This window comes from Oncorhynchus keta, unplaced genomic scaffold, assembly GCF_023373465.1.
Source record: "Oncorhynchus keta strain PuntledgeMale-10-30-2019 unplaced genomic scaffold, Oket_V2 Un_contig_11201_pilon_pilon, whole genome shotgun sequence".
In the NCBI taxonomy this organism is placed as follows: Eukaryota; Metazoa; Chordata; class Actinopteri; order Salmoniformes; family Salmonidae; genus Oncorhynchus; species Oncorhynchus keta.
In genome coordinates, this window is record NW_026277353.1 from 50,171 (window position 1) to 74,796 (window position 24,626).

The 24,626-nt window shown below is 40.2% G+C and overlaps 1 protein-coding gene and 1 long non-coding RNA gene across 3 annotated transcripts in view; one reads left to right on the top strand and one right to left on the bottom strand.

Moving 5' to 3' along the window:
• Positions 1 to 24,626, top strand: part of LOC118380840 (butyrophilin subfamily 1 member A1-like) — a 41,467-nt gene that overhangs the window by 1,651 nt on the left and 15,190 nt on the right. For both annotated transcript variants that reach the window (XM_052500534.1, XM_052500535.1), the window contains exons 3-9: positions 13,178 to 13,528; positions 14,077 to 14,358; positions 15,297 to 15,410; positions 18,504 to 18,524; positions 18,927 to 18,947; positions 19,182 to 19,202; positions 19,345 to 19,365. In XM_052500534.1, the coding sequence (XP_052356494.1) occupies positions 13,178 to 13,528; positions 14,077 to 14,358; positions 15,297 to 15,410; positions 18,504 to 18,524; positions 18,927 to 18,947; positions 19,182 to 19,202; positions 19,345 to 19,365 (831 nt within the window). The remainder of the gene's footprint in view (positions 1 to 13,177; positions 13,529 to 14,076; positions 14,359 to 15,296; positions 15,411 to 18,503; positions 18,525 to 18,926; positions 18,948 to 19,181; positions 19,203 to 19,344; positions 19,366 to 24,626) is intronic.
• Positions 21,442 to 22,278, bottom strand: LOC127917255 (uncharacterized). Its single transcript, XR_008097078.1, has 4 exons — positions 21,996 to 22,278; positions 21,804 to 21,915; positions 21,724 to 21,763; positions 21,442 to 21,683 (listed from the first exon to the last, which is right to left on the bottom strand). It is a non-coding gene; the product is annotated as an uncharacterized LOC127917255 (long non-coding RNA).

The following is a 24,626-nucleotide window of genomic DNA, read 5'->3' on the forward strand; positions in this document are numbered from 1 at the left end:
TGGTTCTAATAATGTTATCAAAGTGATGATCTGAAGACAGTACTTACAGAACCTCTCCATGAAATTGTCTGTAAATTGTCTATGTGGAGTAGATGGAAGACAGTGAGAACATCATTAACATGAACACTAGAAGATGTAGTCTCTCTCTGAGACTCCTTGGTCAGGATTCAATCCAATGTGCAGTATATCACAGGGCACTTCACACCTGACAATGCACTTTTTAAAGGCATTTTCACCAGCATTCACAGAGATCACATTCATGGTAAACACTGCACATGCCGATTCATGTGTAAAATACTTTTAAAAGTCTGTAATAGTGCTTTGTTAAATTGCGCCTTGAGTTGAATCCCGGCCCTTGTCTCATACCACTGTTCCAACATCAGATGGAACATCTTAAAATGTGCTCAGCAACCAAAAAAAATACTTTAACTGCTTCAAATAATTATTGCAAAGTGATGATCTGAAGATACTACTTACCACTTTCCTTCTTGAGGACCTCTGTAAACATGTAGAGTAGATGGAAGACAGTGAGAACATCATTAACATGAACACTAGAAGATGTAGTCTCTCTCTGAGACTCCTTGTCTCATATCACTTCTCCAACGGCACAAATCCTATTTGAGTTCCACCACCTAAATGAGTCCCGTGTTCCTCTGTGAGACAACTTCCCCAATGAAGATATTCTACCCTCCCACCACTTCTTAATTTAATGAATGAAATGTGACTGGTCCATCAGTGATAGAGGTGTATCAGAGTTCATTTGACCTTTATTTAACCAGGTAGGCTAGTTGAGAACAAGTTCTCATTTGCAACTGCGACCTGGCCAAGATAAAGCATAGCAGTGTGAACAGACAACACAGAGTTACACATGGAGTAAACAATTAACAAGTCAATAACACAGTAGAAAAAAAGAGAGTCTATATACATTGTGGCAAAAGGCATGAGGAGGTAGGCGAATAATTACAATTTTGCAGATTAACACTGGAGTGATAAATGATCAGATGGTCATGTACAGGTAGAGATACTGGTGTGCAAAGAGCAGAAAAGTAAATAAATATAAACAGTATGGGGAAGAGGTAGGTAAAATTGGGTGGGCTATTTACATTTACATTTAAGTCATTTAGCAGACGCTCTTATCCAGAGCGACTTACAAATTGGTGCATTCACCTTATGACATCCAGTAGAATAGTCACTTTACAATAGTGCATCTAAATCTTAAAGGGGGGTGAGAAGGATTACTTATCCTATCCTAGGTATTCCTTAAAGAGGTGGGGTTTCAGGTGTCTGAAACCCCACCTCTTAAGGAATACCTAGATAGGATAAGTAATCCTTCTCACCCCCCTTCATTTACCGATAGACTATGTACAGCTGCAGCGATCGGTTAGCTGCTCAGATAGCAGATGTTTGAAGTTGGTGAGGGAGATAAAAGTCTCCAACTTCAGCGAATTTTGCAATTCGTTCCAGTCACAGGCAGCAGAGAACTGGAACGAAAGGCAGCCAAATGAGGTGTTGGCTTTAGGGATGATCAGTGAGATACACCTGCTGGAGCGCGTGCTTCGGGTGGGTGTTGCCATCGTGACCAGTGAACTGAGATAACCTATGAGTTCTGTTATACTCACAGACATAATTCAAACAGTTTTAGAAACTTCAGAGTGTTTTCTATCCAATAGTAATAATAATATGCATATATTAGCAATCTAGAATGATGCAGTTCACTATGGGCACGCAATTCATCCAAAGTGAAAATACTGCCCCCTATCCTCAACAAGTTTTCACTGACTTGCCTAGTTTAAATAAAGTGTTCTCAACTAGCCTACCTGGTTAAATAAAGGTGTTCTCAACTAGCCCACCTGGTTAAATAAAGGTGTTCTCAACTAGCCTACCTGGTTAAATAAAGGTGTTCTCAACTAGCCTACCTGGTTAAAGAAAGGTGTTCTCAACTAGCCTACCTGGTTAAATAAAGGTGTTCTCAACTAGCCTACCTGGTTAAAGAAAGGTGTTCTCAACTAGCCTACCTGGTTAAATAAAGGTGTTCTCAACTAGCCTACCTGGTTAAATGAAGGTGTTCTCAACTAGCCCACCTGGTTAAATAAAGGTGTTCTCAACTAGCCTACCTGGTTAAATGAAGGTGTTCTCAACTAGCCTACCTGGTTAAATAAAGGTGTTCTCAACTAGCCTACCTGGTTAAATGAAGGTGTTCTCAACTAGCCTACCTGGTTAAATAAAGGTGTTCTCAACTAGCCTACCTGGTTAAATGAAAGGTGTTCTCAACTAGCCTACCTGGTTAAATAAAGGTGTTCTCAACTAGCCCACCTGGTTAAACCTGGTTAAAAGGTGTTCTCAACTAGCCCACCTGGTTAAATAAAGGTGTTCTCAACTAGCCCACCTGGTTAAATAAAGGTGTTCTCAACTAGCCCACCTGGTTAAATAAAGGTGTTCTCAACTAGCCCACCTGGTTAAAGAAAGGTGTTCTCAACTAGCCCACCTGGTTAAAGAAAGGTGTTCTCAACTAGCCCACCTGGTTAAATAGTGTTCTCAACTACCTGGTTAAATAAAGGTGTTCTCAACTAGCCCACCTGGTTAAATAAAGGTGTTCTCAACTAGCCTACCTGGTTAAAGAAAGGTGTTCTCAACTAGCCTACCTGGTTAAAGAAAGGTGTTCTCAACTAGCCCACCTGGTTAAATAAAGGTGTTCTCAACTAGCCCACCTGGTTAAATAAAGGTGTTCTCAACTAGCCTACCTGGTTAAATAAAGGTGTTCTCAACTAGCCTACCTGGTTAAATAAAGGTGTTCTCAACTAGCCTACCTGGTTAAATAAAGGTGTTCTCAACTAGCCTACCTGGTTAAATAAAGGTGTTCTCAACTAGCCTACCTGGTTAAATAAAGGTGTTCTCAACTAGCCTACCTGGTTAAATAAAGGTGTTCTCAACTAGCCTACCTGGTTAAATAAAGGTGTTCTCAACTAGCCTACCTGGTTAAATAAAGGTGTTCTCAACTAGCCCACCTGGTTAAATAAAGGTGTTCTCAACTAGCCTACCTGGTTAAATAAAGGTGTTCTCAACTAGCCTACCTGGTTAAATAAAGGTGTTCTCAACTAGCCTACCTGGTTAAATAAAGGTGTTCTCAACTAGCCCACCTGGTTAAATAAAGGTGTTCTCAACTAGCCTACCTGGTTAAATAAAGGTGTTCTCAACTAAAGGTGTTCTCCTACCTGGTTAAATAAAGGTGTTCTCAACTAGCCTACCTGGTTAAATAAAGGTGTTCTCAACTAGCCTACCTGGTTAAATAAAGGTGTTCTCAACTAGCCTACCTGGTTAAAGAAAGGTGTTCTCAACTAGCCTACCTGGTTAAAGAAAGGTATTCTCAACTAGCCTACCTGGTTAAATAAAGGTGTTCTCAACTAGCCTACCTGGTTAAAGAAAGGTGTTCTCAACTAGCCTACCTGGTTAAATAAAGGTGTTCTCAACTAGCCTACCTGGTTAAATAAAGGTGTTCTCAACTAGCCTACCTGGTTAAATAAAGGTGTTCTCAACTAGCCTACCTGGTTAAATAAAGGTGTTCTCAACTAGCCTACCTGGTTAAATAAAGGTGTTCTCAACTAGCCTACCTGGTTAAATAAAGGTGTTCTCAACTAGCCTACCTGGTTAAATAAAGGTGTTCTCAACTAGCCTACCTGGTTAAATAAAGGTGTTCTCAACTAGCCTACCTGGTTAAATAAAGGTGTTCTCAACTAGCCTACCTGGTTAAATAAAGGTGTTCTCAACTAGCCTACCTGGTTAAATAAAGGTGTTCTCAACTAGCCAACCTAGCCTACCTGGTTAAATAAAGGTGTTCTCAACTAGCCTACCTGGTTAAATAAAGGTGTTCTCAACTAGCCTACCTGGTTAAATAAAGGTGTTCTCAACTAGCCTACCTGGTTAAATAAAGGTGTTCTCAACTAGCCTACCTGGTTAAATAAAGGTGTTCTCAACTAGCCTACCTGGTTAAATAAAGGTGTTCTCAACTAGCCTACCTGGTTAAATAAAGGTGTTCTCAACTAGCCTACCTGGTTAAATAAAGGTGTTCTCAACTAGCCTACCTGGTTAAATAAAGGTGTTCTCAACTAGCCTACCTGGTTAAATAAAGGTGTTCTCAACTAGCCTACCTGGTTAAATAAAGGTGTTCTCAACTAGCCTACCTGGTTAAATAAAGGTGTTCTCAACTAGCCTACCTGGTTAAATAAAGGTGTTCTCAACTAGCCTACCTGGTTAAATAAAGGTGTTCTCAACTAGCCTACCTGGTTAAATAAAGGTGTTCTCAACTAGCCTACCTGGTTAAATAAAGGTGTTCTCAACTAGCCCACCTGGTTAAATAAAGGTGTTCTCAACTAGCCTACCTGGTTAAATAAAGGTGTTCTCAACTAGCCTACCTGGTTAAATAAAGGTGTTCTCAACTAGCCCACCTGGTTAAATAAAGGTGTTCTCAACTAGCCTACCTGGTTAAATAAAGGTGTTCTCAACTAGCCTACCTGGTTAAATAAAGGTGTTCTCAACTAGCCCACCTGGTTAAATAAAGGTGTTCTCAACTAGCCTACCTGGTTAAATAAAGGTGTTCTCAACTAGCCTACCTGGTTAAATAAAGGTGTTCTCAACTAGCCCACCTGGTTAAATAAAGGTGTTCTCAACTAGCCTACCTGGTTAAATAAAGGTGTTCTCAACTAGCCCACCTGGTTAAATAAAGGTGTTCTCAACTAGCCCACCTGGTTAAATAAAGGTGTTCTCAACTAGCCCACCTGGTTAAATAAAGGTGTTCTCAACTAGCCCACCTGGTTAAATAAAGGTGTTCTCAACTAGCCCACCTGGTTAAATAAAGGTGTTCTCAACTAGCCCACCTGGTTAAATAAAGGTGTTCTCAACTAGCCCACCTGGTTAAATAAAGGTGTTCTCAACTAGCCCACCTGGTTAAAGAAAGGTGTTCTCAACTAGCCCACCTGGTTAAATAAAGGTGTTCTCAACTAGCCTACCTGGTTAAATAAAGGTGTTCTCAACTAGCCTACCTGGTTAAATAAAGGTGTTCTCAACTAGCCTACCTGGTTAAATAAAGGTGTTCTCAACTAGCCTACCTGGTTAAATAAAGGTGTTCTCAACTAGCCTACCTGGTTAAATAAAGGTGTTCTCAACTAGCCTACCTGGTTAAATAAAGGTGTTCTCAACTAGCCTACCTGGTTAAATAAAGGTGTTCTCAACTAGCCTACCTGGTTAAATAAAGGTGTTCTCAACTAGCCTACCTGGTTAAATAAAGGTGTTCTCAACTAGCCCACCTGGTTAAATAAAGGTGTTCTCAACTAGCCTACCTGGTTAAATAAAGGTGTTCTCAACTAGCCTACCTGGTTAAATAAAGGTGTTCTCAACTAGCCTACCTGGTTAAATAAAGGTGTTCTCAACTAGCCTACCTGGTTAAATAAAGGTGTTCTCAACTAGCCTACCTGGTTAAATAAAGGTGTTCTCAACTAGCCTACCTGGTTAAATAAAGGTGTTCTCAACTAGCCTACCTGGTTAAATAAAGGTGTTCTCAACTAGCCTACCTGGTTAAATAAAGGTGTTCTCAACTAGCCTACCTGGTTAAATAAAGGTGTTCTCAACTAGCCTACCTGGTTAAATAAAGGTGTTCTCAACTAGCCTACCTGGTTAAATAAAGGTGTTCTCAACTAGCCTACCTGGTTAAAGAAAGGTGTTCTCAACTAGCCTACCTGGTTAAAGAAAGGTGTTCTCAACTAGCCTACCTGGTTAAAGAAAGGTGTTCTCAACTAGCCTACCTGGTTAAATAAAGGTGTTCTCAACTAGCCTACCTGGTTAAATAAAGGTGTTCTCAACTAGCCTACCTGGTTAAATAAAGGTGTTCTCAACTAGCCTACCTGGTTAAATAAAGGTGTTCTCAACTAGCCTACCTGGTTAAATAAAGGTGTTCTCAACTAGCCTACCTGGTTAAATAAAGGTGTTCTCAACTAGCCTACCTGGTTAAATGAAGGTGTTCTCAACTAGCCTACCTGGTTAAATAAAGGTGTTCTCAACTAGCCTACCTGGTTAAATAAAGGTGTTCTCAACTAGCCAACCTGGTTAAATAAAGGTGTTCTCAACTAGCCTACCTGGTTAAATAAAGGTGTTCTCAACTAGCCTACCTGGTTAAATAAAGGTGTTCTCAACTAGCCTACCTGGTTAAATAAAGGTGTTCTCAACTAGCCTACCTGGTTAAATAAAGGTGTTCTCAACTAGCCTACCTGGTTAAATAAAGGTGTTCTCAACTAGCCTACCTGGTTAAATAAAGGTGTTCTCAACTAGCCTACCTGGTTAAATAAAGGTGTTCTCAACTAGCCTACCTGGTTAAATAAAGGTGTTCTCAACCAGCCTACCTGGTTAAATAAAGGTGTTCTCAACTAGCCTACCTGGTTAAATAAAGGTGTTCTCAACTAGCCCACCTGGTTAAAGAAAGGTGTTCTCAACTAGCCCACCTGGTTAAATAAAGGTGTTCTCAACTAGCCCACCTGGTTAAATAAAGGTGTTCTCAACTAGCCCACCTGGTTAAAGAAAGGTGTTCTCAACTAGCCCACCTGGTTAAAGAAAGGTGTTCTCAACTAGCCCACCTGGTTAAAGAAAGGTGTTCTCAACTAGCCCACCTGGTTAAAGAAAGGTGTTCTCAACTAGCCTACCTGGTTAAAGAAAGGTGTTCTCAACTAGCCTACCTGGTTAAATAAAGGTGTTCTCAACTAGCCTACCTGGTTAAATAAAGGTGTTCTCAACTAGCCTACCTGGTTAAATAAAGGTGTTCTCAACTAGCCTACCTGGTTAAATAAAGGTGTTCTCAACTAGCCTACCTGGTTAAATAAAGGTGTTCTCAACTAGCCTACCTGGTTAAATAAAGGTGTTCTCAACTAGCCTACCTGGTTAAATAAAGGTGTTCTCAACTAGCCTACCTGGTTAAATAAAGGTGTTCTCAACTAGCCTACCTGGTTAAATAAAGGTGTTCTCAACTAGCCTACCTGGTTAAATAAAGGTGTTCTCAACTAGCCTACCTGGTTAAATAAAGGTGTTCTCAACTAGCCTACCTGGTTAAATAAAGGTGTTCTCAACTAGCCTACCTGGTTAAATAAAGGTGTTCTCAACTAGCCCACCTGGTTAAATAAAGGTGTTCTCAACTAGCCCACCTGGTTAAATAAAGGTGTTCTCAACTAGCCCACCTGGTTAAATAAAGGTGTTCTCAACTGGCCTACCTGGTTAAATAAAGGTGTTCTCAACTAGCCCACCTGGTTAAAGAAAGGTGTTCTCAACTAGCCCACCTGGTTAAAGAAAGGTGTTCTCAACTAGCCCACCTGGTTAAATAAAGGTGTTCTCAACTAGCCTACCTGGTTAAAGAAAGGTGTTCTCAACTAGCCTACCTGGTTAAATAAAGGTGTTCTCAACTAGCCTACCTGGTTAAATAAAGGTGTTCTCAACTAGCCTACCTGGTTAAATAAAGGTGTTCTCAACTAGCCTACCTGGTTAAATAAAGGTGTTCTCAACTAGCCTACCTGGTTAAATAAAGGTGTTCTCAACTAGCCTACCTGGTTAAATAAAGGTGTTCTCAACTAGCCTACCTGGTTAAATAAAGGTGTTCTCAACTTACCTGGTTAAATAAAGGTGTTCAACTAGCCTACCTGGTTAAATAAAGGTGTTCTCAACTAGCCTACCTGGTTAAATAAAGGTGTTCTCAACTAGCCTACCTGGTTAAATAAAGGTGTTCTCAACTAGCCCACCTGGTTAAATAAAGGTGTTCTCAACTAGCCCACCTGGTTAAATAAAGGTGTTCTCAACTAGCCTACCTGGTTAAATGAAGGTGTTCTCAACTATCCTACCTGGTTAGATAAAGGTGTTCTCAACTAGCCTACCTGGTTAACTAAAGGTGTTCTCAACTAGCCCACCTGGTTAAATAAAGGTGTTCTCAACTAGCCTACCTGGTTAACTAAAGGTGTTCTCAACTAGCCCACCTGGTTAAATAAAGGTGTTCTCAACTAGCCTACCTGGTTAAATAAAGGTGTTCTCAACTAGCCCACCTGGTTAAATAAAGGTGTTCTCAACTAGCCCACCTGGTTAAATAAAGGTGTTCTCAACTAGCCCACCTGGTTAAATAAAGGTGTTCTCAACTAGCCCACCTGGTTAAAGAAAGGTGTTCTCAACTAGCCCACCTGGTTAAAGAAAGGTGTTCTCAACTAGCCCACCTGGTTAAAGAAAGGTGTTCTCAACTAGCCCACCTGGTTAAAGAAAGGTGTTCTCAACTAGCCCACCTGGTTAAATAAAGGTGTTCTCAACTAGCCCACCTGGTTAAATAAAGGTGTTCTCAACTAGCCCACCTGGTTAAAGAAAGGTGTTCTCAACTAGCCCACCTGGTTAAAGAAAGGTGTTCTCAACTAGCCCACCTGGTTAAAGAAAGGTGTTCTCAACTAGCCCACCTGGTTAAATAAAGGTGTTCTCAACTAGCCTACCTGGTTAAATAAAGGTGTTCTCAACTAGCCTACCTGGTTAAATAAAGGTGTTCTCAACTAGCCTACCTGGTTAAATAAAGGTGTTCTCAACTAGCCTACCTGGTTAAATAAAGGTGTTCTCAACTAGCCTACCTGGTTAAATAAAGGTGTTCTCAACTAGCCTACCTGGTTAAATAAAGGTGTTCTCAACTAGCCTACCTGGTTAAATAAAGGTGTTCTCAACTAGCCTACCTGGTTAAATAAAGGTGTTCTCAACTAGCCTACCTGGTTAAATAAAGGTGTTCTCAACTAGCCCACCTGGTTAAATAAAGGTGTTCTCAACTAGCCTACCTGGTTAAATAAAGGTGTTCTCAACTAGCCTACCTGGTTAAATAAAGGTGTTCTCAACTAGCCCACCTGGTTAAATAAAGGTGTTCTCAACTAGCCTACCTGGTTAAATGAAGGTGTTCTCAACTAGCCTACCTGGTTAAATAAAGGTGTTCTCAACTAGCCTACCTGGTTAAATAAAGGTGTTCTCAACTAGCCCACCTGGTTAAATAAAGGTGTTCTCAACTAGCCTACCTGGTTAAATAAAGGTGTTCTCAACTAGCCTACCTGGTTAAATAAAGGTGTTCTCAACTAGCCTACCTGGTTAAAGAAAGGTGTTCTCAACTAGCCTACCTGGTTAAATAAAGGTGTTCTCAACTAGCCTACCTGGTTAAAGAAAGGTGTTCTCAACTAGCCTACCTGGTTAAAGAAAGGTGTTCTCAACTAGCCTACCTGGTTAAATAAAGGTGTTCTCAACTAGCCTACCTGGTTAAAGAAAGGTGTTCTCAACTAGCCTACCTGGTTAAATAAAGGTGTTCTCAACTAGCCTACCTGGTTAAATAAAGGTGTTCTCAACTAGCCTACCTGGTTAAATAAAGGTGTTCTCAACTAGCCTACCTGGTTAAATGAAGGTGTTCTCAACTAGCCTACCTGGTTAAATGAAGGTGTTCTCAACTAGCCTACCTGGTTAAATAAAGGTGTTCTCAACTAGCCAACCTGGTTAAATAAAGGTGTTCTCAACTAGCCTACCTGGTTAAATAAAGGTGTTCTCAACTAGCCAACAACCTGGTTAAATAAAGGTGTTCTCAACTAGCCTACCTGGTTAAATAAAGGTGTTCTCAACTAGCCTACCTGGTTAAATAAAGGTGTTCTCAACTAGCCTACCTGGTTAAAGAAAGGTGTTCTCAACTAGCCTACCTGGTTAAATAAAGGTGTTCTCAACTAGCCTACCTGGTTAAATAAAGGTGTTCTCAACTAGCCCACCTGGTTAAATAAAGGTGTTCTCAACTAGCCTACCTGGTTAAATAAAGGTGTTCTCAACTAGCCTACCTGGTTAAATAAAGGTGTTCTCAACTAGCCCACCTGGTTAAATAAAGGTGTTCTCAACTAGCCTACCTGGTTAAATAAAGGTGTTCTCAACTAGCCTACCTGGTTAAATAAAGGTGTTCTCAACTAGCCTACCTGGTTAAATAAAGGTGTTCTCAACTAGCCTACCTGGTTAAATAAAGGTGTTCTCAACTAGCCTACCTGGTTAAATAAAGGTGTTCTCAACTAGCCTACCTGGTTAAATAAAGGTGTTCTCAACTAGCCCACCTGGTTAAATAAAGGTGTTCTCAACTAGCCTACCTGGTTAAATAAAGGTGTTCTCAACTAGCCTACCTGGTTAAATAAAGGTGTTCTCAACTAGCCCACCTGGTTAAATAAAGGTGTTCTCAACTAGCCTACCTGGTTAAATAAAGGTGTTCTCAACTAGCCTACCTGGTTAAATAAAGGTGTTCTCAACTAGCCTACCTGGTTAAATAAAGGTGTTCTCAACTAGCCCACCTGGTTAAATAAAGGTGTTCTCAACTAGCCCACCTGGTTAAATAAAGGTGTTCTCAACTAGCCTACCTGGTTAAATAAAGGTGTTCTCAACTAGCCTACCTGGTTAAATAAAGGTGTTCTCAACTAGCCTACCTGGTTAAATAAAGGTGTTCTCAACTAGCCCACCTGGTTAAAGAAAGGTGTTCTCAACTAGCCCACCTGGTTAAATAAAGGTGTTCTCAACTAGCCCACCTGGTTAAATAAAGGTGTTCTCAACTAGCCCACCTGGTTAAAGAAAGGTGTTCTCAACTAGCCCACCTGGTTAAAGAAAGGTGTTCTCAACTAGCCCACCTGGTTAAAGAAAGGTGTTCTCAACTAGCCCACCTGGTTAAAGAAAGGTGTTCTCAACTAGCCCACCTGGTTAAATAAAGGTGTTCTCAACTAGCCCACCTGGTTAAATAAAGGTGTTCTCAACTAGCCCACCTGGTTAAAGAAAGGTGTTCTCAACTAGCCCACCTGGTTAAAGAAAGGTGTTCTCAACTAGCCCACCTGGTTAAAGAAAGGTGTTCTCAACTAGCCCACCTGGTTAAATAAAGGTGTTCTCAACTAGCCTACCTGGTTAAATAAAGGTGTTCTCAACTAGCCTACCTGGTTAAATAAAGGTGTTCTCAACTAGCCTACCTGGTTAAATAAAGGTGTTCTCAACTAGCCTACCTGGTTAAATAAAGGTGTTCTCAACTAGCCTACCTGGTTAAATAAAGGTGTTCTCAACTAGCCTACCTGGTTAAATAAAGGTGTTCTCAACTAGCCTACCTGGTTAAATAAAGGTGTTCTCAACTAGCCTACCTGGTTAAATAAAGGTGTTCTCAACTAGCCTACCTGGTTAAATAAAGGTGTTCTCAACTAGCCCACCTGGTTAAATAAAGGTGTTCTCAACTAGCCTACCTGGTTAAATAAAGGTGTTCTCAACTAGCCTACCTGGTTAAATAAAGGTGTTCTCAACTAGCCCACCTGGTTAAATAAAGGTGTTCTCAACTAGCCTACCTGGTTAAATGAAGGTGTTCTCAACTAGCCTACCTGGTTAAATAAAGGTGTTCTCAACTAGCCTACCTGGTTAAATAAAGGTGTTCTCAACTAGCCCACCTGGTTAAATAAAGGTGTTCTCAACTAGCCTACCTGGTTAAATAAAGGTGTTCTCAACTAGCCTACCTGGTTAAAGAAAGGTGTTCTCAACTAGCCTACCTGGTTAAATAAAGGTGTTCTCAACTAGCCTACCTGGTTAAAGAAAGGTGTTCTCAACTAGCCTACCTGGTTAAAGAAAGGTGTTCTCAACTAGCCTACCTGGTTAAATAAAGGTGTTCTCAACTAGCCTACCTGGTTAAAGAAAGGTGTTCTCAACTAGCCTACCTGGTTAAATAAAGGTGTTCTCAACTAGCCTACCTGGTTAAATAAAGGTGTTCTCAACTAGCCCACCTGGTTAAAGAAAGGTGTTCTCAACTAGCCCACCTGGTTAAAGAAAGGTGTTCTCAACTAGCCCACCTGGTTAAAGAAAGGTGTTCTCAACTAGCCCACCTGGTTAAATAAAGGTGTTCTCAACTAGCCCACCTGGTTAAATAAAGGTGTTCTCAACTAGCCCACCTGGTTAAAGAAAGGTGTTCTCAACTAGCCCACCTGGTTAAATAAAGGTGTTCTCAACTAGCCCACCTGGTTAAATAAAGGTGTTCTCAACTAGCCTACCTGGTTAAATAAAGGTGTTCTCAACTAGCCCACCTGGTTAAAGAAAGGTGTTCTCAACTAGCCCACCTGGTTAAATAAAGGTGTTCTCAACTAGCCTACCTGGTTAAATAAAGGTGTTCTCAACTAGCCCACCTGGTTAAATAAAGGTGTTCTCAACTAGCCCACCTGGTTAAATAAAGGTGTTCTCAACTAGCCTACCTGGTTAAATAAAGGTGTTCTCAACTAGCCTACCTGGTTAAATAAAGGTGTTCTCAACTAGCCCACCTGGTTAAATAAAGGTGTTCTCAACTAGCCTACCTGGTTAAATAAAGGTGTTCTCAACTAGCCTACCTGGTTAAATAAAGGTGAAATAAAAAAATAAAAAACAGGGCAGGCAATCTTCCAAACAAGAAGTGAAATTCTGAAAGTTGACTCCAACATGGCGGTTACGTCTGAGCGCCGTCTCAGATTATTGCAATGTTAGGCTTTTTTCCTTAACGTTTAAAACAAATCTGACACATCGGTTGCGTGTGTGTGTGTGTGTATGTGTGTGTGTGATATTATCTCATTGTGTCTTTAGTTGCTTGTATAGTGTTAAGGTGCATAACCTAAGGTTTATTCCTCTCCTAGTCTCCTTTCCTTCATCTGTACTGATGTAAAAACTAAACTAATGGTGAATCCAACTCTTCTGTAGAAATCCACCCTATAGTACTACTATATATCCTGCAGTGTATAGTACTACTATATATACTACAGTGTCTAGAACTACTATATATACTACAGTGTCTAGTACTACTATATATAATACAGTGTCTAGTACTACTATATATACTACAGTGTCTAGTACTACTATATATACTACAGTGTCTAGTACTACTATATATACTACAGTGTCTAGTACTACTATATATACTACAGTGTCTAGTACTACTATATATACTACAGTGTCTAGTACTACTATATATAATACAGTGTCTAGTACTACTATATATACTACAGTGTATTTCAGATCAGTGTAGATGAGAGAGGAATCCACTGTAAACTATTGAAACTGTTAATATGTCTGTTCTCTTCAGAGAGGTTTTAGTGGTGGGTAATGTCCTAAATGCTCCTTCATTTCTGTCTGTTCTCTTCAGAGAGGTTTGAGGTTCTTGGTCCAACTGATCCCATTGTTGCTGTAGCTGGTGATGACATCATTCTGCCCTGTTACCTCAAACCCAACATCAGTGCTGAGGACATGACAGTGGACTGGCTGAACCTGGACTTCTTAGATGGTCGTCTGTTTCGTTACCAAAACAGCAAAATCATACGAGAGGATCAGATTCTCTTCTATAGTGGAAGAACTTCACTGTTTGAAGAGGAACTGTGGAGGGGCAACACCTCTTTGAAACTGACCAGGGTACAAGGCACTGATGAGGGACGTTACAAATGTTTAATTCAGTCAAAGAGCTGGTATGATGATTTCACTGTTCAAGTCCTCGTTAAAGGTGAGGTTTATTTTCATGTTAATGTAATAATCTAATTACAGTACAATGACATCACCTCTTTCCTTCATATTACTGGACACAGTATGTGTCTATTTGTTCACAGCCTGTCACCAGTTAACATCAGTCTGTCTGTGTGTCTGTAGCTGTAGGATCCAAGCCAGTGGTGTCCATTGTGGGACACAGAGAGGGAGGGATGGGTTTGCTGTGTGAATCAGAAGGCTGGCACCCTGAGCCTGAGCTGGTGTGGCTGGACAGTAAAGGAGTCCATCTCTGCTGGTCCTCCTGAGATACATAGAAGTTTCAAGGGATTCTACAGAGTCAAACGACATGTCATTGTCCAGGAGACTGACACCAACCGCTTTACCTGCAGAGTCCAACAGAGCAGGATCAATGAGAAGATGGAGACGGAGATTCACCTCCCTAGTGAGTAACAACATAATATTATTTAGACATGAAACACTGGAGATATTGATGTGTTAATGTACAGTATGTGTCTATTTGTTCACAGCCTGTCACCAGTTAACATCAGTCTGTCTGTGTGTCTGTAGCTGTAGGATCCAAGCCTTTGGTGTCCATTGAGGGACACAGAGAGGGAGGGATGGGTCTGCTGTGTGAATCAGAAGGCTGGCACCCTGAGCCTCAGCTGGTGTGGCTGAACAGTAATGGAGTCCATCTCTCTGCTGGTCCTCCTGAGACACACAGAGACTTCGAGGGATTGTATAGAGTCAAACAATATGTCATTGTCCAGGAGACTGACACCAACCGCTTTACCTGCAGAGTCCAACAGAGCAGGAACAATGAGAAGATGGAGACAGAGATTCACCTCCCTAGTGAGTAACAACATAATATTATTTAGACATGAAACACTGGAGATATTGACGTGTGTTGAAGGAATTTAATTCCTCTGTTTTAATTCCCAATTCAAATGAAACACGCTGTCAATTCATAAGAATTTCTAAGACCCTTATTTTATAGGAATGGACAGAGCCCGGTCTTAAAAGTCAAGTAACAGCCTTTATTCAAGAGAGTACTGCCACAATACAGGTTACCACAGGTTATAAGCTGAAAATTACGTCATTAGTTCTAACACTACCCCGTGCCATCTCCGTTCCAGTACCAAGGCTGTGTATCAAGCCTTCCCACATCCGTCTCCCTACCAATTTAATATAATTTACGAGTCAAGGTTTTCTTATGTAGATAAGCACTCTAGCCAGTCTGATTCATTTGTACCAAGGAACAGACCGTCATTGTTCTAAACTCTTGACCACATTCACACACACATTATTTTCAGTACTGGGATCAAGAAAGAAAACTCATACATATACAGTAACATTTAGTATTCTGATTAGTACATATATAGTAACATAATAGTATTCGGATTAGTACATATACAGTAACATAATAGTATTCTGATTAGTCAGTCCTGATTGAGATGTATACATAATTAGTCATCATTGGTAAAAATTCCCTTAACAATGTGTTATTGTAAAGTATATGTTTTAACCAAAGGCTTTGAGACAACAATACAAAGATTAGTGTTTATTATGACACAATCCACTGCTGTGTGATAGTATCAGTACCAAACCCTGTTGTTGATGTGTGGTAGTATTAGTACCAAACCCTGTTGTTGATGTGGTAGTATTAGTACCGAACCCTGTTGTTGATGTGTAATGATGTGTGGTAGTATTAGTACCAAACCCTGTTGTTGATGTGTGATAGTATTAGTACCAAACCCTGTTGTTGATATGTAATGATGTGTGTGTTTTAGGTGAGTTATTTTATACAACCCCATGGAGAATGACCTTCATTGTGTTATGCTGTCTGGGAGCCATCGCTGTGATTGGGTTATCTCTGACTATCTACTGCATGTGTAATAAGAAAGGTAATGGAGAAATTATATGAACGTTTAATTGTTGGAATGAAATGTCTGCAATGTTTTTTCATCCTCACCACATCACTGTGGTTGTATTATACGGATACAGGATAATATACTAAACCTGCAGGTGATTAACATGTTGACACTGAGGACTGATTTTAACCATCAGGTGATTAACATGTTAACACTGATGACTGATTTTAACCATCAGGTGATTAACATGTTAACACTGATGACTGATTTTAACCATCAGGTGATTAACATGTTAACACTGATGACTGATTTTAATCTGCAGGTGATTAACATGTTAACACTGAAGACTGATTTTACCTGCAGGTGATTAACATGTTAACACTGATGACTGATTTTAATCTGCAGGTGATTAACATGTTAACACTGATGACTGATTTTAACCATCAGGTGATTTACATGTTAACACTGATGACTGATTTTACCTGCAGGTGATTAACATGTTAACACTGATGACTGATTTTAACCATCAGGTGATTAACATGTTGACACTGATGACTGATTTTAACCTGCAGGTGATTAACATGTTAACACTGATGACTGATTTTACCCATCAGGTGATTAACATGTTAACACTGATGACTGATTTTACCTGCAGGTGATTAACATGTTGACACTGATGACTGATTTTAACCATCAGGTGATTAACATGTTAACACTGATGACTGATTTTAACCATCAGGTGATTTACATGTTAACACTGAAGACTGATTTTAACCATCAGGTGATTTACATGTTAACACTGAAGACTGATTTTACCTGCAGGTGATTAACATGTTAACACTGATGACTGATTTTAATCTCCAGGTGATTAACATGTTAACACTGATGACTGATTTTAATCTGCAGGTGATTAACATGTTAACACTGACTGATGACTGATTTTAACCATCAGGTGATTAACATGTTAACACTGATGACTGATTTTAACCATCAGGTGATTAACATGTTAACACTGAAGACTGATTTTAACCATCAGGTGATTAACATGTTGACACTGATGACTGATTTTAACCATCAGGTGATTAACATGTTAACACTGATGACTGATTTTAACCATCAGGTGATTAACATGTTAACACTGATCACTGATTTTAACCATCAGGTGATTAACATGTTGACACTGATGACTGATTTTAACCATCAGGTGATTAACATGTTAACACTGATGACTGATTTTAACCATCAGGTGATTAACATGTTAACACTGATGACTGATTTTACCCATCAGGTGATTAACATGTTGACACTGATGACTGATTTTAATCATCAGGTGATTAACATGTTAACACTGATGACTGATTTTACCATCAGGTGATTAACATGTTAACACTGAAGACTGATTTTAACCATCAGGTGATTAACATGTTGACACTGATGACTGATTTTAACCATCAGGTGATTAACATGTTAACACTGATGACTGATTTTAATCTGCAGGTGATTAACATGTTAACACTGATGACTGATTTTACCCATCAGGTGATTAACATGTTGACACTGATGACTGATTTTAATCTGCAGGTGATTAACATGTTAACACTGATGACTGATTTTAACCATCAGGTGATTAACATGTTGACACTGATGACTGATTTTAACCATCAGGTGATTAACATGTTAACACTGATGACTGATTTTAACCATCAGGTGATTAACATGTTAACACTGATGACTGATTTTAACCATCAGGTGATTAACATGTTAACACTGAAGACTGATTTTAACCATCAGGTGATTAACATGTTGACACTGATGACTGATTTTAACCATCAGGTGATTAACATGTTAACACTGATGACTGATTTTAACCATCAGGTGATTAACATGTTAACACTGATGACTGATTTTAACCATCAGGTGATTAACATGTTAACACTGAAGACTGATTTTACCTGCAGGTGATTAACATGTTAACACTGATGACTGATTTTAATCTGCAGGTGATTAACATGTTAACACTGATGACTGATTTTAATCATCAGGTGATTAACATGTTGACACTGATGACTGATTTTAATCATCAGGTGATTAACATGTTGACACTGATGACTGATTTTAACCATCAGGTGATTAACATGTTAACACTGATGACTGATTTTAACCATCAGGTGATTTACATGTTAACACTGAAGACTGATTTTAACCATCAGGTGATTTACATGTTAACACTGAAGACTGATTTTACCTGCAGGTGATTAACATGTTAACACTGATGACTGATTTTAATCTCCAGGTGATTAACATGTTAACACTGATGACTGATTTTAACCATCAGGTGATTTACATGTTAACACTGAAGACTGATTTTACCTGCAGGTGATTAACATGTTAACACTGAAGACTGATTTTACCTGCAGGTGATTAACATGTTAACACTGATTTAATCTCCAGGTGAATAACATGTTAACACTGATGACTGATTTTACCTGCAGGTGATTAACATGTTAACACTGATTTAATCTCCAGGTGAATAACATGTTGACACTGATGACTGATTTTAACCATCAGGTGATTTACATGTTAATACTGATGACTGATTTTAACCATCAGGTGATTAACATGCGAATCAGGTGTGATAATAGATCAACTCAGTCTGCAGTGGGAAAGTATTATCCTTACCTGGGGAGGCAGGGGCAGGTAGCCTAGTGGTTAGAGTGTTGGATTTGGAACTGACAGGTTGCAAGCTGACAAGGTAAAAATATGTTTTTCTGCCCCTGAGCAAGGTAGTTAACCCACTGTTCCTAGGCGGTCATTGAAAATAAGTATTTGTTCTTAACTGACTTGCCAAGTTAAATAAAGGTCAAATGAACTCTGATACACCTGGATCACTGATGGACCAGTCACATTTATTTAATGAAATTAAGAAGTGGTAGTGGGTAGAATATCTTCATTGGAGAAGATTGTCTTACAGAGGTGCTCTGGACTCATTTAGGTGGTGGAACTCAAATAGGATTTGTGCCGTTGGAGAAGTGATATGAGACAAGGAGTCCCGGAGAGAGACTACATCTTCTAGTGTTCATGTTAATGATGTTCTCACTGTTTTCCATCTACTCTACATGTTTACAGATGACCTCAAGAAGGAAAGTGGTAAGTAGTGTCTTCAGTTCATCACTTTGCAATAATTATTTGAAGCATTTAAAGTATTTTTTGGTTGCTGAGCACATTTTAAGATGTTCCATCTGATGTTAGAACAGTGGTATGAGACAAGGGCCGGGATTCATTTCAAGGTGCATTATAACACAGCACACTATAACAGACTTTTAAAGGTATTTTACACTTTAGTCGATGTGCAGTGTTTACCATGAATGTGATCTCTGTGAATGCTGGTGAAAATGCCTTTAAAAAGTGCATTGTCAGGTGTGAAGTACCCTGCGATATACTGCACATTGGATTGAATCCCAACCAAGGAGCCCCAGAGAGAGACAACATCTTCTAGTGTTCATGTTAATGATGTTCTCACTGTCTTCCATCTACTCTACATGTTTACAGAGGATCTCTGGGAGCAGAATCGTAAGTACTGTCATCAGATCATCACATTGATAACATTATATAATCCAATGTCTCTTCTATAGATGTACCTTCTAGTGAAGTAGAACATTTCATGTTGTTTATATTCATGTTCCCTGACTTGTATCTGATGTTGGAACATTGATATGAGACAAGGAGTCCAGAGAGAGACTACATCTACTAGTGTTCATGTTAATGATGTTCTCACTGTCTTCCATCTACTCTACATGTTTACAGATGACCTCTGGGAGCAGAAATGTAAGTAGTGTCTTCAGATCATCATGATAACATTATTAGAACCACAAAAGGAAAATATTCTTTAATTTACCGACTTCAAGTAAAAAAACATTTTAAGAAGGTTATTTTGAGGTCATTGAGCTCATACTCTACATGTTTACAGATGACCTCACTGTGAAGCACGGTAAGTAGTGTCTTCAGATCATCACTTTGCTAGATTAATTTGAAGCATTTTAAGTCTTTTTTGGTTGAAAGTGCAGTGATAGTCATTTGGGTGACAACCAAACAAAAAAAAATCAAACATTGTTTTTCCACTGTAATTTGGTTGTGATTTTGGATGGTTGATAACATAGTGATAACACATTGTAAATTCAACTAACTTTTGGCAGTCTTTACATATACTGTAGGTTGTAATCTCATTGATCAACATCTCAACCAAATATTACCCAAATATCCACGTTGAGATTACGCAGTTTGCCCAGTGGGTAGTTTCTGATGTACCAGAATCACTGGTAGACCAGTCACATTTAATGAATGAAATTAAGAAGTGGTGGATAGAATATCTTTATTGGAGAAGTTGTCTCACAAAGGTACGCTGGACTCATTTAGGTGGTGGAACTCATTTAGGATTTGTGACATTAGAGAAGTGATATGAGACAAGGAGTCCCAGATCATCACTTTGAAAGAATTATGTGAACCATTTTATAAAGGCTATTCGTAATCCAATTCAAAACTTACGTTGAGGCCCCAGGTATGTGATGTTGCAGTCAGATGCTCTTTCAAAGTAACAGGGAATACAAATCTTGAATAGTGTAAAAACAAACAGAAATGTATTTGCCAGACAAAGGCTCCACGTTTCCAAAACACAGGTCATTTCACAGGTTACAGAGTCTTTCCATGATCAAAGCAAAATAATTATTTAAACAGAAAATGAAAATTATATATAGTAGTATTTTTTTCTTGTTTGAGTAAAAGCGATACAAAAGTCCTAGCTAACCCATAATGTATGTTACCTCCATACATGAGTCATAGCTGACCCATAATGTATGTTACCTCCATACCTGAGTCCTAGCTGACCCATAATGTATGTACCTCCATACCTGAGTCCTAGCTGACCACATAATGTATGTTACCTCCATACCTGAGTCCTAGCTGACCCATAATGTATGTACCTCCATACCTGAGTCCTAGCTGACCCATAATGTATGTTACCTCAATACCTGAGTCCTAGCTGACCCATAATGTATGTTACCTCCATACCTGAGTCCTAGCTGACCCATAATGTATGTTACCTCCATACCTGAGTCTAGCTGACCCATAATGTATGTTACCTCCATACCTGAGTCCTAGCTGACCCATAATGTATGTTACCTCCATACCTGAGTCCTAGCTTTGACCATAATGTATGTTACCTCCATACCTGAGTCCTAGCTGACCCATAATGTATATTTACCTCATACCTGAGTCCAGCTGACCCATAATGTATGTTACCTCCATACCTGAGTCCTAGCTGACCCATAATGTATGTTACCTCCATACCTGAGTCCTAGCTGACCCATAATGTATGTTACCTCCATACCTGAGTCCTAGCTGACCCATAATGTATGTTACCCTCCATACCTGAGTCCTAGCTGACCCATAATGTATGTTACCTCCATACCTGAGTCCTAGCTGACCCATAATGTATGGTAACTCCATACCTGAGTCCTAGCTGACCCATAATGTATGTTACCTCCATACCTGAGTCCTAGCTGACCCATAATGTATGTTACCTCCATACCTGAGTCCTAGCTGACCCATAATGTATGGTTACTTTATACCTGAGACCTAGCTGACCCATAATAATGTATGTTACCTCCATACCTGAGTCCTAGCTGACCCATAATGTATGTTACCTCCATACCTGAGTCCTAGCTGACCCATAATGTATGTTACCTCCATACCTGAGTCCTAGCTGACCCATAATGTATGTTACCTCCATACCTGAGTCCTAGCTGACCCATAATGTATGTTACCTCCATACCTGAGTCCTAGCTGACCCATAATGTATGTTACCTCCATACCTGAGTCCTAGCTGACTCATAATGTATGTTACCTCCATACCTGAGTCCGAGTGACCCATAATGTATGGTAACTCCATACCTGAGTCCTAGCTGACCCATAATGTATGTTACCTCCATACCTGAGTCCTAGCTGACCCATAATGTATGTTACCTCCATATCTGAGTCCTAGCTGACCCATAATGTATGTTACCTCCATACCTGAGTCCTAGCTGACCCATAATGTATGGTAACTCCATACCTGAGTCCTAGCTGACCCATAATGTATGGTAACTCCATACCTGAGTCCTAGCTGACCCATAATGTATGGTTACTCCATACCTGAGTCCTAGCTGACCCATAATGTATGGTAACTCCATACCTGAGTCCTAGCTGACCCATAATGTATGGTAACTCCATACCTGAGTCATAGTTGACCCATAATGTATGGTAACTCCATACCTGAGTCCTAGCTGACCCATAATGTATGGTTACTCCATACCTGAGACCTAGCTGACCCATAATGTATGGTAACTCTATACCTGAGACCTAGCTGACCCATAATGTATGTTTACTCTATACCTGAGACCAAGCTGACTCATAATGTATGGTTACTCTATACCTGAGACCAAGCTGACTCATAATGTATGGTTACTCTATACCTGAGTCCTAGCTGACCCATAATGTATGGTAACTCCATACCTGAGTCCTAGCTGACCCATAATGTATGTTACCTCCATACCTGAGTCCTAGCTGACCCATAATGTATGTTACCTCCATACCTGAGTCCTAGCTGACCCATAATGTATGGTTACTCTATACCTGAGACCTAGCTGACCCATAATGTATGTTACCTCCATACCTGAGTCCTAGCTGACCCATAATGTATGTTACCTCCATACCTGAGTCCTAGCTGACCCATAATGTATGTTACCTCCATACCTGAGTCCTAGCTGACCCATAATGTATGTTACCTCCATACCTGAGTCCTAGCTGACCCATAATGTATGTTACCTCCATACCTGAGTCCTAGCTGACCCATAATGTATGTTACCTCCATACCTGAGTCCTAGCTGACTCATAATGTATGTTACCTCCATACCTGAGTCCGAAGCTGACCCATAATGTATGGTAACTCCATACCTGAGTCCTAGCTGACCCATAATGTATGTTACCTCCATACCTGAGTCCTAGCTGACCCATAATGTATGTTACCTCCATATCTGAGTCCTAGCTGACCCATAATGTATGTTACCTCCATACCTGAGTCCTAGCTGACCCATAATGTATGTTACCTCCATACCTGAGTCCTAGCTGACCCATAATGTATGTTACCTCCATACCTGAGTCCTAGCTGACCCATAATGTATGTTACCTCCATACCTGAGTCCTAGCTGACCCATAATGTATGTTATCTCCATACCTGAGTCCTAGCTGACCCATAATGTATGGTAACTCCATACCTGAGTCCTAGTTGACCCATAATGTATGTTATCTCCATACCTGAGTCCCAGCTGACCCATAATGTATGCTTACTCCATACCTGAGACCTAGCTGACCCATAATGTATGGTTACTCTATACCTGAGACCTAGCTGACCCATAATGTATGTTTACTCTATACCTGAGACCAAGCTGACTCATAATGTATGGTTACTCTATACCTGAGACCAAGCTGACTCATAATGTATAGTTACTCTATACCTGAGACCTAGCTGACCCATAATGTATGGTAACTCTATACCTGAGTCCTAGCTGACTCATAATGTATGGTAACTCTATACCTGAGACCTAGCTGACCCATAATGCCAAAACCCTAAATAAGTATAGGAAAGGTGAACATGGGAAAAGGGCTGTGTCCAGGTGAGGCTCCATCTTGCTTTCAAATACCCATGATAACCATAGTAGGAAACCAGAAACATGATTTCATCAACCAAACTCCTTGTTCTTGTGGGATCAAAACAATTACAACTTCAAAACATAGAGGAAACCTTATGTGGGCCTCCAGCAGCAGACACAGCTTGGTGGTCTGGGTTCTCACTTGCCTAACCAGCCCTCCGGAGTCGGGGTGGTTTGTGTGACTTGCCCCATGAGCCACGAGTTTAGTATTTGCTATTTCGTCGCTGCCAAGTTGTTCCAAACTCAAAACAAAACACAACAATATAATACATACTATACATAACATTACAAAATACAATACACTGGTAGCATGTTCTGATCCCAGTCCAGATCCGTTATCTCCTTTGCTTTCTCCTCTTCAGGAATAGAGGCAACAACTTGACTGTTGCTGATCCATTTGTTCAGTCTAAAGCCTCATTTAGAACACAGTGATGTGCGGTCCCTGAGTAGGTGTCAAGGCTTCTTCCTCACTTGCTGCTGACTTTAGACAGTCATCCATATAGAAGAGCACCCTCCAATCCTCCAGCTCCTTTTCCAGATCCAGAGAAATCTCAGGTCTGTGTCCTGCTCTGGAACGCTCACCTGGTGGAACATGACTTCACATATCTGTCATGAAGGCAACAGGCTCTTGGTGGGATCTGGAAAAACACCAATGATATGGTTTGTCATGTCTGGACCCCGTAGAAGCTGAGCATTCAGTGATGTCTCTTGTTAGGCGGCTCCACAGTCTAGTACCACCCTCAGATTGTGCTTCTTAGGATGATATACTCTGTGGTGAGGAATATACCAAACTATCTTGCTGCTGTCATTCTGTAAGTCTATTGGCATGATCACTGCAAAGCCTTTGTCCAGGATATCTGCCATGAAGTTGGTATAGTCCTTACAGGACCAGGGATTCTTACTGAGTTTCCATTTCAGGTTGAGAGCACGCTGTACTGCCACACAGCAGTTGTTGGGAAATTCAGCATCCTCATTCCTCAGTGGGAGGCAAATAATATAGTGGACATCCACCAGCTTGGCTGACAGATACACTCTCCATGAAGATAGGAACTTCTCTTGATATTTCAAGCTGCTCCCCATGGTGGTACTCTGGGAAATCATGCTGGACCTGTTGCTTCAGCAGCTCTTCCAGCTCTACCACAGAGATTCTGTGTGACATTACATGAGACCGCCCATAGGTGGAGACATTCCCTTTTAGAAGCCCATTCACAATCCAGACCAGAGTGGTTTTCACAGCGTAATGGGCCTTATCTTCTTGGCTGTTTATGACCATCCATGGCTCAATGGCCTGAAGTATGTTTGTCAACAATACAATTTTAGAATCAATCTGCTTGAGACACTTTTTCCAAATATGGCCGTTGGTTCACATCTGTTTGGTTAGGAATCGGTGAGGGCTGGTGGGAGGAGCTATAGGAGGACGGGCTCATTGTAATGCCTGGAATGTAATAATTGGAACGGTATCAAACATCAATCATATTAAATCAAATTTGATTGGTCCCATACACAT